The sequence below is a fragment of the Camponotus floridanus genome, unplaced genomic scaffold (genome assembly GCF_003227725.1).
Source record: "Camponotus floridanus strain SB8 unplaced genomic scaffold, Cflo_v7.5 scaffold199, whole genome shotgun sequence".
NCBI classification, from domain to species: Eukaryota; Metazoa; Arthropoda; class Insecta; order Hymenoptera; family Formicidae; genus Camponotus; species Camponotus floridanus.
In genome coordinates, this window is record NW_020229324.1 from 83,498 (window position 1) to 100,258 (window position 16,761).

The following is a 16,761-nucleotide window of genomic DNA, read 5'->3' on the forward strand; positions in this document are numbered from 1 at the left end:
TCGTCAATTTAAAAATTAAAAATGATTCAAATTCTTAGTTAATAATAATGTTAACATATTATGAAGTCACTTAAGTATTTTAAAAAATAAAGATAAATAAGTAAATCAACTATAAATGTTTTGTCACAGAATTTATTAGGAAAAATGTAACAAAATATTAACGTACAAATTTTAAAATTTTGTTTGAAAATGGCAAAGCACAAATTGACTTTATTTCTTCAATATGGAAGGTTCCATTTGTTCCAGCGTCATATGTGCGCAGAACGAGTCGAAATTTGGTCTGCTTGACGAGCACACCCTGTTACTTATTCCACCATGGAAGTTAGCAGTCTAGTGTAATATAGATGTCTGTGGTTCGGAGAGAATCCCGCGAATTTTCCCTATATAACATCCAATCAGGTGTTGTTAGACGGGCCAGGTTTTCTCGCGCATGCGCATTGAATATGATATCACTGAAGTAGTTAATCGCAATGTATTTTATTATTATTATTATATTTATATTATTTTATTATTATATTATTATTAATTTATTATTATATTATTATTATTTTATTATTATATTTCTATAATAATATTACTTAATTTAGAATAAGTAATATTATTATAGAAATATAATAATAATGGTATTATAAAATATATCGCGATTAGCTACTTCAGTGATGTCATATTCAACGCGCATGCGCGAGAAAACCTGGTCCATCTGACAACACTGCATCCGGATCCAGTGCATGCACACATACGTCGAGGTGCACTCGCGTGCTTTACGATGTCGGCCCGCAAACCCCTATCGGCGTAAAAGTTGCTCACGTCGCGTCGCGCTGATATCTCACGTTGCTGCGACGTCGATGACGGAAGGACCTCCCGTCTCTCGCGGCAACCGCTTTCTATGCGTATGGTCCCGCGCGCGTTCCTCGCCGAGGGTGGTATGTGGTATAGGAAGGTGCGCTGCGGCAACTGGTCTTGATACGGGTACGTATACGTAAGCGTGATACGCGAGATGGGCAACCAGACGACGCGCTCCGGGATCGCCTCCCAGAGGAAGCTGGAGTCCGCGAGTTCGACGGCGAACGCCGCTCCGTGTGACGTCACCAGGAGCGAGACGGACCACAGCTCGTACACGGAATTCCTCCCGATCGAGAGTCTGACCAAGGTGCTAGTCACGTACATATATCCCCCCCCCCTCTTCCCTCCTCCCCCTCTCGTGTGATGTGCAAACTGACTTGTCAAAGTGACAATTTAAAAAAAAAATTTTTTTTAATAATAAAAAATAGATACTGGACCACAATTGGAGCAGAGTGTACTCGTCACATGCATATATCCCCCTTCCCTCCTCCCCCCTATCCTCTCTTGTGTGATGTGCAAACTGACTTGTCAAAGTGACAATTTTTTTTTTTTTTTTTTTAATAAGAAAAATAGATATTACACCACAATTGGAGCGGAGGGTACTCGCTTGTCACGCAGAATGTAGTTGGAATTAAGCTACAGCTGTTTGGGAAGACAGACTCTCAGCTGACTCATATTTATGTCACTCTTATGTCAGAAATATTTGCAAATAGTTTCAATAGTCGACACTCTTTCTTTTGAAAGTTTGGGGCTCTCTAGTGAAATTAATGTAGAGATTCATTCGGTTAATCATCCAGTCGCAAATTAATAGTTATTATATTTTATATTCTAATAATGTCGCACGATTAATTTTATGCGACAGAAATGAGAGAGTACATATATAATTTACTTCTTTTTTTTGCGAATTTTACCAATGTAGAAGCAAATTATTTCACTTATAATTTATTGGAATATTTAGCGCCATGTAATATTAATTTATAAATGTATTTTGCAGATATTAGTGCATCTTGCCCACGAAGAGGAGCATGTTAATGGCATTACCAAGTCCGTATTCCAAAAATACTTATTTCCCACTCATCCTGAATTAAGTGAGAAGCTCTTTAGCTATTTACATCATAACGCTCAAGCTACGACCACATATATAAGTACGACAGCTTTCAAGCAGCAAGCCGAGAAGTTCCTGTCAGTAATGAATGATCAAGCTATATTAGAGAATTATATAAAAATGTATTCCAACATAAAGGACGGTGGCAATGTTACTCCTGAAACATTGAAGGCCTTATTGATGTGCTGTTATCAATTAGCGATGGAAAACAATAGTACCAGCATGTGCCTTCGCTCAGAACAGATAATAAATGCGGTCGTTGTTTCGTGCGTTAGTACATTTATTGAATTTAATAAAATATATGTAGTTAAGATTCCATTATTATGTATAAGTCAATATTTATAGAAATATCTAAATTTGCATGCTTAAAAATGAATAATTTGTAGCATCGCAGTATTATTAAATCTTTAATATTTTACAGTTTCACGGTAAAAATAGCTTATCCACGAATTATGTGAGCAATTGGATTGGACAGCATTGTCCACGCATGGTGCATGGCCTACAACGATATGTGGTGCATGTATTGACAACTGCTTATCGCAGTGGAAAAGCACTTCTGTCGAAAGAACAACCGCAACCTCCTATCGAGATACCGACGCCCGTGTTGGAAAAGTCCAACTTAGAATTTCCTCAAACAAACTTATTGCCTATAAGCTTTGTCTGGTTGTTGTCATGTACACTACCGCAGTGTTATCTCCAGGTATGTTGTCACGAAGAATGATCAATAATATGCATAGGACACAATCATTATAATCATCATAATCATCTCTACATCTGTCGATTATAAAATAACCGATGTTTGTAGAGATGATTATGATGATTATAATGACTATGTCCTATGTATAGAATATACAGGGTGCTTCAGAAATAGTTGGTCAAACTTTAAGATCAAAATTTAAGCAACTTTAGTTCACAAACGCTTCCTTTTCAAGTTGTAAACATTTTCTATTTACTTTACTTACAGACTTTAACAACATTTGAATTGCAAGAACATTTAATAAGAAAGTGTTATTATAACTTGAAAAAAGCGTTTCCGAGCCCATGTTTATATGATTTTTTCATTCTTACAATGAGTGGAATGCTCTTAAAGTTTGGCCAATTATTTCTAAAGCACCCTGTATATTTGAAAAGATCGATTACAATACAGTGTCCCATTTTAATCGATCACCCTGAATAACTTTTTTAATTTTGATTGTAAAAAAAAAGTTTCAGACAAAAATTGTATGGTTTTAAGGGGCACATAAGACGGTGTCATTAGTTTGACTTTGAAGAGTCACCTAAAGGTCACGTGAAGATTACCTCCAACTTTTTAAACGGGATATCTTATATGCTTTTGCATATTCTTGTAGTTCATCTCGAAAGCTTTCTAAAACACTATAATTAAGTTAGTTTTTATTAAGTATTATCCAAGTTATGAGGCTTGAAATCATTTCTTAACTTTATATAAACCATAAAATATCTTGTAAAATATTCATTTTTCGATTATCTTATCTTAATACTTTTATGTACAAAATATTGAGAGGAATCAATTAGAAAACACACAGATATTTTTAAGAAAAAATATGTAATTGTTAATTGCAAATTACGTATTTTTTCTTGGAAACAATTATGTGTTTTCTTTACATCAATTGATTCCTCTCATTATTTTGTACATAAAAGTATTAAGGTAAGATAATCGAAAAATGAATATTTTACAAGATATTTTACGATATATGTAAAATTAAAATGATTAAAAAAAAATGATTTCAAGCCTCATCACTCGGAAAGCATTCAATAGAAAAATACTTTATTACAGTGTTTTGGAAAGCTCTCGAGATGAGCTACAAGAATATGTAAAAGCACATAGGGTGTCCCGTTTAAAATGTTGAAAGTGATCTTCAGGTGACTCTTCAAGGTCAAACTAATGACACCGTCTTATGTGCCCCTTAAAACCATACAACTTTTGTCTAAAACATTTTTTTCTACAATCAAAATTAAAAAAGTTATTTAGGATGATCGATTAAAATGGGACACCCTGTATTGTGCCCGCCTATAATCAAAATCTATAGCTGTTAAGTCTTCGTATCTATGTGCGTGGTGTATATGTGTGTATAGACCAACGATTCACCGAAGGATGTAACTCACGCTTTGATAGCCAGAAGAACAGGCAGTATTTGTCCAAGACATTGGACGTTACTGTACAATAGCGGAGAGCATGGGACCGGAGCTAATCGCTTCCTTCACCATGTATTAGGTTACAGAGGTCCTACTCTACTAATTATAAGAGCCGCTAGTGTAGAGAGAGACGAGGAATGTGCTACGTACTGCGTATGTTCGACTGTCGAGTGGCGGGAGAGTCATCTCTATTGGGGCGATGAAGATTCAATGGGCATTCAACTGACTCCGTCCTATAAAATTATAGAGAAAGGTCCGAAAATACTATACCTGAACACGAATATCAGGGGCTATCCGCATGGTTTGCGACTTGGTAGCGATCCACGTTCGCCGTTTATTAGCATCGACGAATCATTCCATTCTGTATCTATTGCTGGCGCGCCTTATCGTATCGCCAGTTTGGAAGTCTGGGGCTGTGGTGATACAAAGTTAAGGTACATCTCTTTATAAATTACTTATAAGTTAAGAACATCTCTTTATAAATAAACTTTACAACAAAACTGACTGTTAAGAATATGACATCATTGATATATTTACAGAGAGAAGCAGTTGGAGATTAAAAAGTGGCAAGTAAAGGAGGTGGAGAAACAGAGAGTTGTGAAACTAAGCGCTAGCGATTGGTTGGACCATCCTGATCGTTATTTATTGGAGTTGGCTGGTAGAGCGTCTTACAACGAATCTAATAATTAAAGCAGGCAAGAGGAGAACGTACATAACTGCTCATACTATTTTATTTTGTACATATGTATATAGTGTCAAAAATATTATTGGAATTTTTCTGTACTTATATGGCGCACAAATGTGCGCAGGAAATGTGATCATGTGACTTGTGCGAAATACAAGGGACTTATGCTTGACGTACTTAAGTACAAGTGCCAAGGTTTATAATGGTGCCTATTTTTTTTTCAATATTTCCTCCTACGTAATACGAAATTAAAGGCTACTAATGGAATTTATCTTTTGGATCACTTGCATAAACAACATGTAAAGATTGAAAAAAAAAATATATATTTTTTTTTGGTACAAAATCATACGTTTATATTTCAATACATAGTTGCAAACTTATCAATAATTGTAAAATACTTTTACGAGAGATTGAGCTTTATCATTCACATTTTATATATTATGTAAATATTGAAAAATTATCATAAATTATCTTAATATCATTAATCAACTACCAAAGGATAATTGAAAATAATGTAATCGACCAAAAGTATCCAGAATTTTTGTTTATTAATACATTGTAATTAATAAACAAAATTTGCAAATTTAATTACAAAAATTTAATTACATTGTAATTAATAAACAAAATTTCAATTAATTACATTTGTACTTAATAAACAAAAATTCCGACTACTTTTGGCCGATTGCATTATTTCCAATTATCCTTTGATTAATTGACTAGCGACATTAAGATAATTTATGATAATTTTTCAATATTTATTATAAATATTATTAAGATAATTTATGATAATTTTTCAATATTTATAATAAATTATCATAAATTATCTTAATACCGCTAGTCAATTAATCAAAGCATCATTGGAAATAATGTAATCGACCAAAACTAGCCAGAATTTTCATTTATTAATTACAAATATAATTAATTGAATTTGTGTTTATTAATTACATTGTAATGAAATTACAAAAATTCTGGCTAGTTTTGGTCGATTACATTATTTCCAATGATCCTTTGATTAATTGACTAGCGATATTAAGATAATTTATGATAATTTTTCAATATTTATAATAAATATTGAAGTCAATTAATCAAAGGATCATTGGAAATAATGTAATCGACCAAAACTAGCCAGAATTTTCGTTTATTAATTACAAATGTAATTAATTGAATTTTTGTTTATTAATTACAATGTAAATAATAAACAAAAATTCTGGCTAGTTCCAATGATCCTTTGAAAAATTATCATTTATTAGGCTATTTTTTATCGTTAAATGATGTCGCATTTTATTATTCTTTGATTTCTTTATCATTATTACTATTGTCAATTTTAGAAACGAGACTCTCCCAATTAAAGTCTGCCTCACCGTTGTGCAAACTTATCACATTCTTCTCATCAATGACGTCAAACAAATTTTTAAACGGCGTATATCTCGTCAAGGTCATCTTATCAGAGATTATAACCAGCTTATGTCTCGCGCGAGTGATAGCCACAGTCAAACGTCGCTGATCGTCCAATATCTCGAATTCCTTCTTCGTATTGCATTCGGTACTCTTTGTACACGAATACAATATAACATCCTTATCGCGTCCCTGGTACTGATCCACAGTGTTCACTTCCACCTCCTTGTCCAAGATCTTTTTCAACAAATTTATTTGAGCGTTATAAGGAGCGATGACCCCTATATTTCTACCGCACACACCTGCCTTTGCGAGCGCTTGGACGAGTCGCAGGATAACAGCCGCTTCCCAAACATTTGAATACACCTGGTCGTTTCTGTTTACAGACTCTACACTCAAGTTGTAAGTGTTACCGGTGTCGAGCACCACCACCGAGTCATCTACATTCCTGGAGAGTGCGCTTCTTATCCATCCCTCGCAAGACGAAAGCATTTCCTCCATATTGGTGCCGGTTAAAGTCGCATTTTCCACCTGCTTGTTGGCCGGTTCCAACTTGCCATGGTATGTCACGTCATTGGCCAGTCTCATAATTCTCCCGTTCATTCTGTACTGCTTCAACAGATTGACAGTATTATTGTCGCTGTCTAGCCTGGTGAACAGGGACTCGTCCGCGCCAAGTCTCGCAGCTGTCTTGTTCTTGACAATAGGCGGCAGCTGATCAGGATCCCCGACGAGGATAAACTTGCGCGTGCTGTACAGTGGACGCAGCACCGTGGGCTGCATGATCTGGGCGCTCTCGTCCACCACGCATACGTCGAAAGTGCGTCTCCTGAGAAGAGCGTGATACGCGCCCAAACAGGTGACGCCAACGATCTGCTTGCTGTTGTAAAGTGTCTCCAGACTCTCGGGCGAGTCGCAACTCGCCAATGCGTATTCCTCGCTCTTGCACGTCAGCAGTGGATGTATCTGCTTGGTCGAGCCCAAGCGCAGGAAGTCAATGTTGCGTTCCAGCAATTTTAACAGAAGATTGTCCACCGCGCTGTGGGTGTGCGCGGTGATCAGGACACTGGAGCCCAATGTTTGGAGCAGCTCTATCAATGCTACCAGCGTTTGCGTCTTTCCCGTACCTGGCATGCCTTTTATCAAAATGTACTCGTTGGCGGCCAACGCCTTCAACACGGCCCTCTGTTGATTCTCATTGAGGTCGCTTATTATTTTGGCGCTGGCCGACACGATTGAACGAGGCAACTTCTCTGCAAACGTGGCCGGGATCCTATCGATGACGATGCACCGAAGTTTGACGATGGACTCGTCATCGTTGCTTAATAGACCGGCCACATTTGCATAATTGAACGTGGACAGACCTGTGGAAGATGAGTATTTATCAATGTGGAACGTAGAGTCCGCGTTCTGCCGCGTAACATCTTTGTCCAACAGGACTGTGACAGTGTCATGCGAAACATGCATTATGTGTCCGGCAGCTATGTTAATTTTTGCATCAGTGCTGATGATGACATAATTGTCCTCGGTGAACGAGCTGCTGAACGTGCCGTCGTCGATGGTCTCACCCTTGATATTAACACGGGCAAACTTATGCCGATACCTATCGTCTTGCTCCATCACTACTTCACCCACGATCTTCAAGTTGCAGATACATGTTCCTCTGGCCTCTCTCTTTTCCGCACTCATGGTCCATACGTTGCTTAAACTGTTAACGTTCTCATAAGCTTCTTCCAGTTGGAGCAACGCGATCCATGTCATAACGTAGTCTAAATGACTAGATTCAAAATCGTTGAGCAGTTGCGTCATCGGCAACGTTAGTTGATGCGACTGTGACAAATTTACATTTGGATCCTTTGTTAGATACGCGCAACATAGAGTCTGATAGGGACACCTGGTGCACGCAGGATGATTTATTGGCTCTGGCAATTCCATCGTCTTTAAATCTGACTGCGAATCCACGTTATGGTCTTCAGGTTTTTTGGAGAAATAATGAACCAAAGTATTCCGCAGCAATATTAAGTCCCTTTTCTCATGATGACTGCTTTTAATTTCCTGCATGGCGTTTTCTTTCAGATACAACAGAAGACCAGTATCGATATCCTGATCTCTAGACCCCATCATCATGAGATAGAGAATAACTTGGCCCTTATGCTCGAGCGAGTAAGAAGCTCTTCCGGTTTTCACCTCCAAAGGCATGATTTTTCTTCTCGAATTGATATTCACTTCTGCCGTCACATCTATTCTTCCTTTTATACCTAATTTTGGTATGTAAACACTCTCCTCGATGTCTTGTATGTTACAGATTTTCCCCTGAAAATTGTTCTTCAAGTCTCTTATGCGTTGCTGCTCGTTGTCCTTGATGTAATGCTGAATGAACTCGAAAATTCTTGGCGCATACTCCATCATGCGTTTCCGACAATCTGCGAGCGACAATTCCGATGAGTAGAGATAGTCTATCGTGCTTTTTGATTGTAACATATCATCAAGCAATTTGATCACGTCAGACAACGCGCAGATGTTTTCTCTTAGTGCCTTTTGCAGCCATTGATGAACCAACGATCCCACAGTCATCACAGAATAATCAGCATTCAAACTTGGCAGTGATTCTATCTTTCTAAACTTGTCGGTCAACACTGCTCGTCTATTGCAAAATAAGCCACTCGTTATTGTCGTGCCTGATATCAGCATATCAGGATTGGTAACGAGGAAACCATTGTTATTATCAATAATCCACTGCTGTGGACCTTTCTTGGCCTGTATCATGACGATGTCATCAATTTTCACTTGTACATCTTTCCAAAATCCTGAACATGCAACAACATCAGTATTTTCAGATTCTATGTGCTGTACTGTTAGGACAGTAATTTTTAGTTCATGTTTGATATCAATTATTTTACACCTTTGCAGAGTAGTGAAATTGATCTGTACGTGACATTCCTGATCGAAGAAACTATCAAATTCATCTTCATCTATTGTGGAGAAGTCCTGGGAAGATTCTGTTTTTTTCAAATTATGTAGTGCGTCTTCTTTACAAGAAGGCAATTCGGCAAAAGAAGACTTTAAGGCAGTAGTATTTAGATCTTGTGTTTCCTTAAGAACACGATCTTTATCTATGACTTTGGAAACAATTGTATTTCTAGCATTCTGTGATGTATCTAGCTTAGTTTTCACTTGGTTATTCACTTTTTTATTAACTTTTTCAAATGGTGCTTTATCGCAAGCTTCATTTTCTAAAAAACTATCGTCTGTAAAATCCCCTGTTACAGATAATAATATCGAATCTTCATGCAATGTAATGTTTTCTGTCGTTGCAACACAATGTTCCTTCAATACGTTATTATTTGCGTTACATATTCTCTTAATGGTTATACATGATTCTTCTTCACACATATCATCTTTTTCTTTTCTTTTCTTCACAATCGAGACTTGAGATGAATTTGAATTTGATACAATCTCATCATTGCTTGCTTCAGACTTGAAAATTTTTGGAAAAAAAGATGATATTCTTGTCTGAGATTTTTCAACATTAATATGAGTAGATACCTGTGGACAAAAATAAGCTTAATGATTTTATAATATAATTAATTTTTTAATACATCTTTCATATGAATATAATATATCCAAATCTTTTATTACATAATTGTATTAAAATTAATCCTATAAATTAATAATCCATAAAATTAATCCTATAATTAAAATTAAATCTATATTAAAATATAAAAGTAAAAATAAAGTACTATCTTTATAGTTTATTATACAAATAGTTTATTATACAAATAAAAACGAGAGATAATATTAATAATCACATATCTATATTAAAATATAAAAGTAAAAATAAAGTACTATCTTATAGTTTATTATACAAAAAAAAAACGAGAGATAACATTAATAATCGCACATGTATTTTGAAAATTAATAACAACATAATATATAGACACACATGTAAATATTTATATATACTAATTACCTTCTTCTGTGACAATTGACGTTTCTTCATGTTTACATGCAATATATATATTTAAAATAATCTTATATTGCATTACAGATCGTGTATGATTAATCTTAGTTCAGCGTAATCTTATATTAAAGAGGTAAAAATTACAAGGTAAGTATCTATTCCCGCGTAAACATCTCGCAACATGTCGCCATTTTGACAGACACGTTTTATGAATAACTGTAGATGGACGTGCTCGATCGGAAAATCGGACTTACCTTTCATAATTATATAAGAGAGAGTTCGGAAATTTGACTGAAGTAGAATAACGTTTAATTGACCAATCAGGAAGCGAAGATTCTTTGTTTTGATTAGCCAAATAAATGTTACTAGAGAGAAGCCTGAAAGGGGATCCAGCATCTATACAGGTGCAATTTCATTGACGCTACTTTTTAGCATCAATGAAAAGGCCGCTTACGTCTAAAGAATCAGATGGGATCCGATAGTCCACATCGCCAATTGGCCAATTCAAAAGGCCTCTCCGATTGGTTAATCGTTGCTGGTTACTCTAGGCACAGGTCGATATAATTGGCTGTATATATAGGGTGCTTTCCAGCTATGGTAACACAGTGATACACTGTGTGACACAGTGTTACACAGTGTCGACTTGTAGCTGGAACGCTTTTTAGCTTTCTTATTTTGCCACTAGAGTGCAGGGCAGTCACTTTTAATAGTTGTCACTAGGTCTAAATTTTCAGAACGTTCCCACACAACATTATGTCGTCTTAAAGACGTCTAGATGTCTTTAAGTCGTCTTTTTAGCGAATATAAAAGTTTGGTTATCTTCTATCACGCAATACCATTCTTAAAAAAATTAATGATACCAAATATGAAATGTTATGTTGGCACTCACTGGGGTGCTACAAAACGACGACACAGGCGAACATAGCATTTTTGCTGTGTACGATTGTGTCGACTTGTGTCGTAGTTGGAAAGCACTTGTATCGACACTGTAGCGACACAGTGTCGCCTGTGTTGCTTGCTGGAAAGCACCCATATATATATATATATATATATATATATATATATATATATATATATTATATATACTTATTCTATATATATTTTTATATAATTTGCTTATATATTAAAAAAAATATATATATGTATATATGTATATACTTTTTTAAATATATATATATCCCTTAGTAAATTAGAAGTAAAAAAGAAGTGATATAATCCTTAAAAACTTACCTTTTTAAAAAAAGGTGAAAAAAGGGCGCCAAGTTCATGCACTAATTGTATCAAACTGTTATATTGTCTATAAAAGTAGTGATATAAAAAAATTGCGCCAACTAAGAATAAAAATTTGTACAAGATAAATAGAAGTACAAGGAAGAAAACTTGTACAAGTTAAATAGAAATATTTTAATTGAAAACATTGTTATACAAAATAGTTGTTTTAATTTTCAAAAATAACAATATTAGAAAATTAAAAATTTATTTAAAAATTGAAAACTGAAAATTAATATAAAACAAGAAAATAAAAAAAAATTTAATTAAAAAAACTTGGCGCTGCCAATTTAGAAATACTTTTAAGATATGTCTACTAAATAATTACGTGACTATAAAAATTGAATATAAAAATAAAAGATTGAGCGATTTATTTTTTTACAATGTTATATTTATCGTTATATTAATATTATATTAAGAAAACGTTACATCGTACATTATACATATTAATATAAAAAACATTTTTTAATATTTTATTAATATTTTAATAATATAGAATTAATATTAATTAATAAAAAAAATAATACGTAGATGAGCAAAATTTATTTATAAAATTTATATGAAAGGCTTACATAAGATTTCTTTATATGTCCATCATCAAAGAAATGTAATAAATCATTTTTGTATGGAATGATTTGCATTAATATTTTAAAGAATATAAAATTAGTACAATTTCCGCTTAATAATATTAATAACTCTATAATTTATATTATATATTATATATTATATATATATAATATTACATATTATATATTTTTATAACATATTAATATAATATGTATAATTTAATATATTATATAATATATTTTACAATATATAATATTTTACAATATATAATATTATATAACATTATATCTTTGTAATATATATTATATACATTATTTATGAGTTATATTATTATCTTTATATGTATTATAATTTTTAATTAATTGTGATAATCTATTTATTCATAAACAAGAAGAAATTTTGTCAATTAAATTTACATGTGTTACACGTATTGTCCATAATATAAGCTTCTTAATGTATCGCGTTAAAAATGTAAAATATCTTATAAAAAAGGTTTTTCTCATATCATTTTTTGTTTTTTTTTTTGTATCTCCTTAAATAGCAGCATTACAGCTTAAAAATATGCAGAATAATGAAATTTTCACTCGTCTTTCTTAAACATTATAATAATCGCATTATAACTTATAAGTATACTAGAAAATTAAATTTTAGTCATTCTTCAATATTGTACTCTTCAATATTTTTAACAGTAGATGGTCTTATCAATTTCCATTCATAAGTGCTTTTGTACCATTGATGATAAAGTTCATATATTCTGTAAATAAATAAAAAGTAAAAAAAAAAGCAATTTATATCTTTATATTATGTTTATTATATAATATATGCTTATAATATATGTTTTATATTTTTATTAAGATATTTTAGTATTTTTACACACACAATTATATAATTTAAATTAGAATAGTTTTCGTTTAATGAATAAAATTGCTATCCCATGACATACAAATTATCTCAAGTCTAAATCATCTTTAGTCTAAATAGATTATTTTTTAATTTAGATTTGATGTAAATTTGTTTTAGTACCAAAAAGTACCAAAAATAAGTCATTTGTGTCATTTATTAATTTATATCTTTATTGTATATCTTTATGATCAATTCTTATATTTATTATTATTAATTAATAATAATGGTTTCAAATAATATACATAATATAATAAGCATATGTATTAATTTCAATTCTTTATTTTTTGAACTTCAAGGTCTTCGCGAATATACTTTTAATAGTTGAAAATCAACGAATGCAAAATGTTAGATTAATTAGTTAATTGAATACTCTTACCCTTTAATAATCTCATATATTGTAGGCGCCATCATATAACTATCCCAAAGAAATATGCATTGGTTAATGATTTTTGTGATAAAGGGAGACAGGACATATAATAGCGCTACAGAAACTATTCGTCCAATTATGTAGTTTACAAATATCATAAGTAGTATCAAAAAAATATCGTAACTAACTTTTAGAAGCATCTGAAAGAATTTATTCCCATTTTTATAATATTATTGATATTATATGAACACATTTAATAAAAAAATAATTATTTAAATAAATTATTTTAATATTATTATAATCAAAATCAAACGTAGAAATAATAAAACATCATAGAAATTATTTTATCATTTTATTTGTTTTCTGATATGCTCTTATTTATTTTACACTGTAATTTATTTATTGAATTGTTATGATTACATCTATAAATCATTCCGTTTAAGTTTTAAATCTTCTTGACTTTATCATCAAACATTCCTTCACATTTTATAATTATTATAGGCAGTCCGCCCTTCAAAATATGACAAAAGTTTAAAATTTTCATTTCAAAATATCAAAAAATTATAATCTGATCGTACATATAAATAATATAATATAAGTTCTGTTACCATGCTTTATTATTATTGTAGCATATGTTTATATATGAATTTTGACTTTAACGATTTTAGCGTTTGCCTTAAATTTAATATCTGCTTATTATTTTGTAAAAACATCTTTTTTAATTTATAAAATCTATATATATATATATATATATATATATATATATATATTAAAATAAAATTTTTTTTATTTTTCTAAAAGCTAGCTCGCTATTCTTTACAATTTTTGAACGGTTATAAGATGTATTGTGACGTTACCTTTAATAATGATTTGGGCCGTCTTTCTAATGGATAGCGAGCATTACAATATGGGCAATAAAATATGTTTGCAGCAATTACTAACTTCGTTAGACAATAAACATGTATCAATTTATCTGCACACCTACATAGGCATACGAGTTCTTCCCTGTTATCCTCATCTATCATAAACAGATTTATATACATAATATATTTTTTAATAATAATGATGAATTTATACAATATATATCCAATCTTTTTAATAAATAAATTACATGGATACATACTTTTATGTGTGTTTGTGTGTGTGTGTGTGTGTGTGTGTGTGTGTGTGTGTGTAACGCATAAAAAGCGTTACACACACGCATAAAAAACGCATAAAAATTTATAATACAAAATACATAACGCTAAAAAAATTTATGCTCCGTAATTATCTTTATAAAAAAAATTTATAAACACCGATTATTTCATAAAAATAAAATTATTTCATAAAAATAAAGCTGCATACCTAGTTTACAACGCCAACAACAATATGACGAACTTGCGATCTCTTTGTCTTCCATGTGGAGAAATATGTATGCCTTTGTTATAATAGCGGATTGATACGTCTTATGAATTTAACTCTCCACGTTGTCACTGTAATCTCTTAATACTGCTAACTTTAATGCTAACTGTTCTGATGATTTATTTACATTTATTCTTCTGACAACAACAGTCGCTGAAAATATTTAAGACCTTGAGACTTTAAGATTTGAACGAGAGACAGCGAGAGCGAGAATGAGAAAGAGAGAGAAAGAGTGAGAGAGAGAGGAAGGGGGATGAAAGAAAGAAAATAGAGAGAGAGAAAGAGAGTATTTTTTATATTCAACAAACATATCATGCTTGTAGCACAATTATAATATATTATATTTTATATAATAATTTTTATTATCTATGTACGCATATACTCGTATTTTTAATTTGTATTTTTCGATTTGATCAAAAGTTTAATTGATCAAAGAGCAAAATCATTTGTTTTTTGGTCCATTTGGTGGTCCTTAAATTATAAATTCGAATTGTGATCTAATAGCTTATGTTAATATGGATTCGCTCATTTTTTATAACTTTCACAATTCTTCCTATCTCTGAAACCGTTTTTATGTTCAACTTGAAATTTTTTCCAGATAAACTTCCCAGATGACTTCCTTAAAATTTTTCCCAGATCACTTTCCCAGATGACTACGTTGGTGATTTTCTTGAAATAATTCGATATATTGAGAGTGATATTATGTATGTTATCTTTTTAAATGAATAAAATATTCTTTAACACGTTGAAATATTTTTTATTAAATTGAAACCTTTGCGCCGTAATAGTAAACCGTTTGAAAAGCTACTTGTCTGAGGTTTCTTAAATCTTTACAACTTTTTTTTTACTGCATTACTTCAGATAAAATATTTTTATATTTCTGCACCTTTCTATTAAATCATAATTAATTCTTCTGAAAAATTTTATAATTAAATTTATAATTAAATTTTTTTATTTTATATTATTTCAAAATGTTGAATTTTTGAATTTAAATATTAAGTCAAAATAATTAGCTTATTATAAATTTAAGCAGGAATCGCATAATTGAGACGATTATATAAAAAATCAATAGCATTATTAATAAGATAGTTATTCATATTCTAAAAATTGGACTGCTTAAAATTTAACTTCTATTTAGAGTTAATAGTAGAAATAGTAGAGTTAATAGTAGAAATAATTTCACTGATATCGAGAATAATTTCATTGACATCGAGAGATATTCAAATCACCCAATATGTGTGTCATAATAATCGAAATACATAAAGTCTCTAGTACTGAAGATCCTGAGATATTGTAAAAAAGGATCTGATATTCAAGTTCACATTTGCCTGTTCATTCATATGGTAGTAATTACAAGTATTACAGATAATTATTATGCCCATACGTGTAAAGCAAGTTGTAATTTCCGATTATTAATTTATCAGTATTAACTTACATTGTCATCATTTTTTCAGAGGCAATGTAAATCATAAACAGAAGAATCTTAATTTAAAAGGCAAGAGTCAATAACATGTGTTTATAATTTAATCGTATGTCGAAAAAGTTATTCAACACATGTTACAGTTACATTTAAAGTGCGATAAAAACATATGTGCACAATGCAAAGAAAGACTTATAAGTTATGTCTAATAAATAATTATGTGACTATAAAATGAAAATTGACAGCAAAAATAAAAAAAGTATGCGATTTATATTTATTTTTATATAATATTATATGTATAGAATTACATTAAGAAAACGTTAGTTAATATATTATAATATAAAAAATGCATTCTTTTATTATTATAATTAATATTTTATTAGTGTAGATTTAATTAATAAAAGAAATAATATATAGATGCGCAAAATATATTTTTATAAAAAATTTATATAAAAGAATTATATAAAAGGTTTCTTTTTGTATCTATCATTAAAGAAATTTTATACATCGTTCTTGTGTGAGATAAATCACATTAATGTTTCAAAGAATATAAAAATAGTACAATTTCCCCTTATTAATATTAATAACTTTTTAATTAATATTATATATAATATTATATATATTATATTATATATTATATCTTTATAACATTTAAATGTAATATATATAATGTAATATTATATAATATTAT

General features: G+C 31.1%; 3 protein-coding genes across 3 annotated transcripts; 1 reads left to right on the forward strand and 2 right to left on the reverse strand.

Moving 5' to 3' along the window:
• Positions 1-711: 711 nt before the first annotated feature.
• On the forward strand, positions 712-4,990 carry LOC105258865. The gene is made up of 5 exons (XM_011270410.3): positions 712-1,150; positions 1,838-2,218; positions 2,370-2,648; positions 4,043-4,536; positions 4,642-4,990. The coding sequence occupies exons 1-5, from the start codon at positions 998-1,000 to the stop codon at positions 4,790-4,792; spliced, it is 1,458 nt and encodes a 485-aa protein (XP_011268712.1). The 5' UTR covers positions 712-997; the 3' UTR covers positions 4,793-4,990.
• Positions 4,991-6,000: 1,010 nt separating this feature from the next.
• LOC105258864 (DNA replication ATP-dependent helicase/nuclease DNA2) lies at positions 6,001-10,315 on the reverse strand. The gene is made up of 2 exons (XM_011270409.3): positions 10,153-10,315; positions 6,001-9,728 (listed from the first exon to the last, which is right to left on the reverse strand). Exons 1-2 carry the CDS (start codon positions 10,180-10,182, stop codon positions 6,072-6,074), a joined length of 3,687 nt encoding a protein of 1,228 aa, XP_011268711.1. The 5' UTR covers positions 10,183-10,315; the 3' UTR covers positions 6,001-6,071.
• Positions 10,316-12,630: 2,315 nt separating this feature from the next.
• LOC112637723 lies at positions 12,631-14,728 on the reverse strand. Its single transcript, XM_025407972.1, has 4 exons — positions 14,594-14,728; positions 14,107-14,267; positions 13,259-13,449; positions 12,631-12,733 (listed from the first exon to the last, which is right to left on the reverse strand). The coding sequence occupies exons 1-4, from the start codon at positions 14,646-14,648 to the stop codon at positions 12,631-12,633; spliced, it is 510 nt and encodes a 169-aa protein (XP_025263757.1). The 5' UTR covers positions 14,649-14,728.
• Between the last annotated feature and the right edge of the window lie 2,033 nt (positions 14,729-16,761).

Excerpts from the sequence above, each read along its gene's own strand:
- LOC105258865 (XM_011270410.3), top strand. The coding sequence starts at position 998 with ATGGGCAACCAGACGACGCGCTCCGGGATCGCCTCCCAGAGGAAGCTG. Across the intron at positions 1,151-1,837 it reads CGATCGAGAGTCTGACCAAG|ATATTAGTGCATCTTGCCCA; the intron begins GTGCTAGTCACG and ends TGTATTTTGCAG. Across the intron at positions 4,537-4,641 it reads TGTGGTGATACAAAGTTAAG|AGAGAAGCAGTTGGAGATTA; the intron begins GTACATCTCTTT and ends ATATATTTACAG.
- LOC105258864 (XM_011270409.3), bottom strand. The coding sequence starts at position 10,182 with ATGAAGAAACGTCAATTGTCACAGAAGAAG. Across the intron at positions 9,729-10,152 it reads GTCAATTGTCACAGAAGAAG|GTATCTACTCATATTAATGT; the intron begins GTAATTAGTATA and ends TTTTGTCCACAG.
- LOC112637723 (XM_025407972.1), bottom strand. The coding sequence starts at position 14,648 with ATGGAAGACAAAGAGATCGCAAGTTCGTCATATTGTTGTTGGCGTTGT. Across the intron at positions 14,268-14,593 it reads TTGTTGGCGTTGTAAACTAG|ATGAGGATAACAGGGAAGAA; the intron begins GTATGCAGCTTT and ends TGTTTATGATAG. Across the intron at positions 13,450-14,106 it reads GGCCCAAATCATTATTAAAG|ATGCTTCTAAAAGTTAGTTA; the intron begins GTAACGTCACAA and ends AAATTCTTTCAG.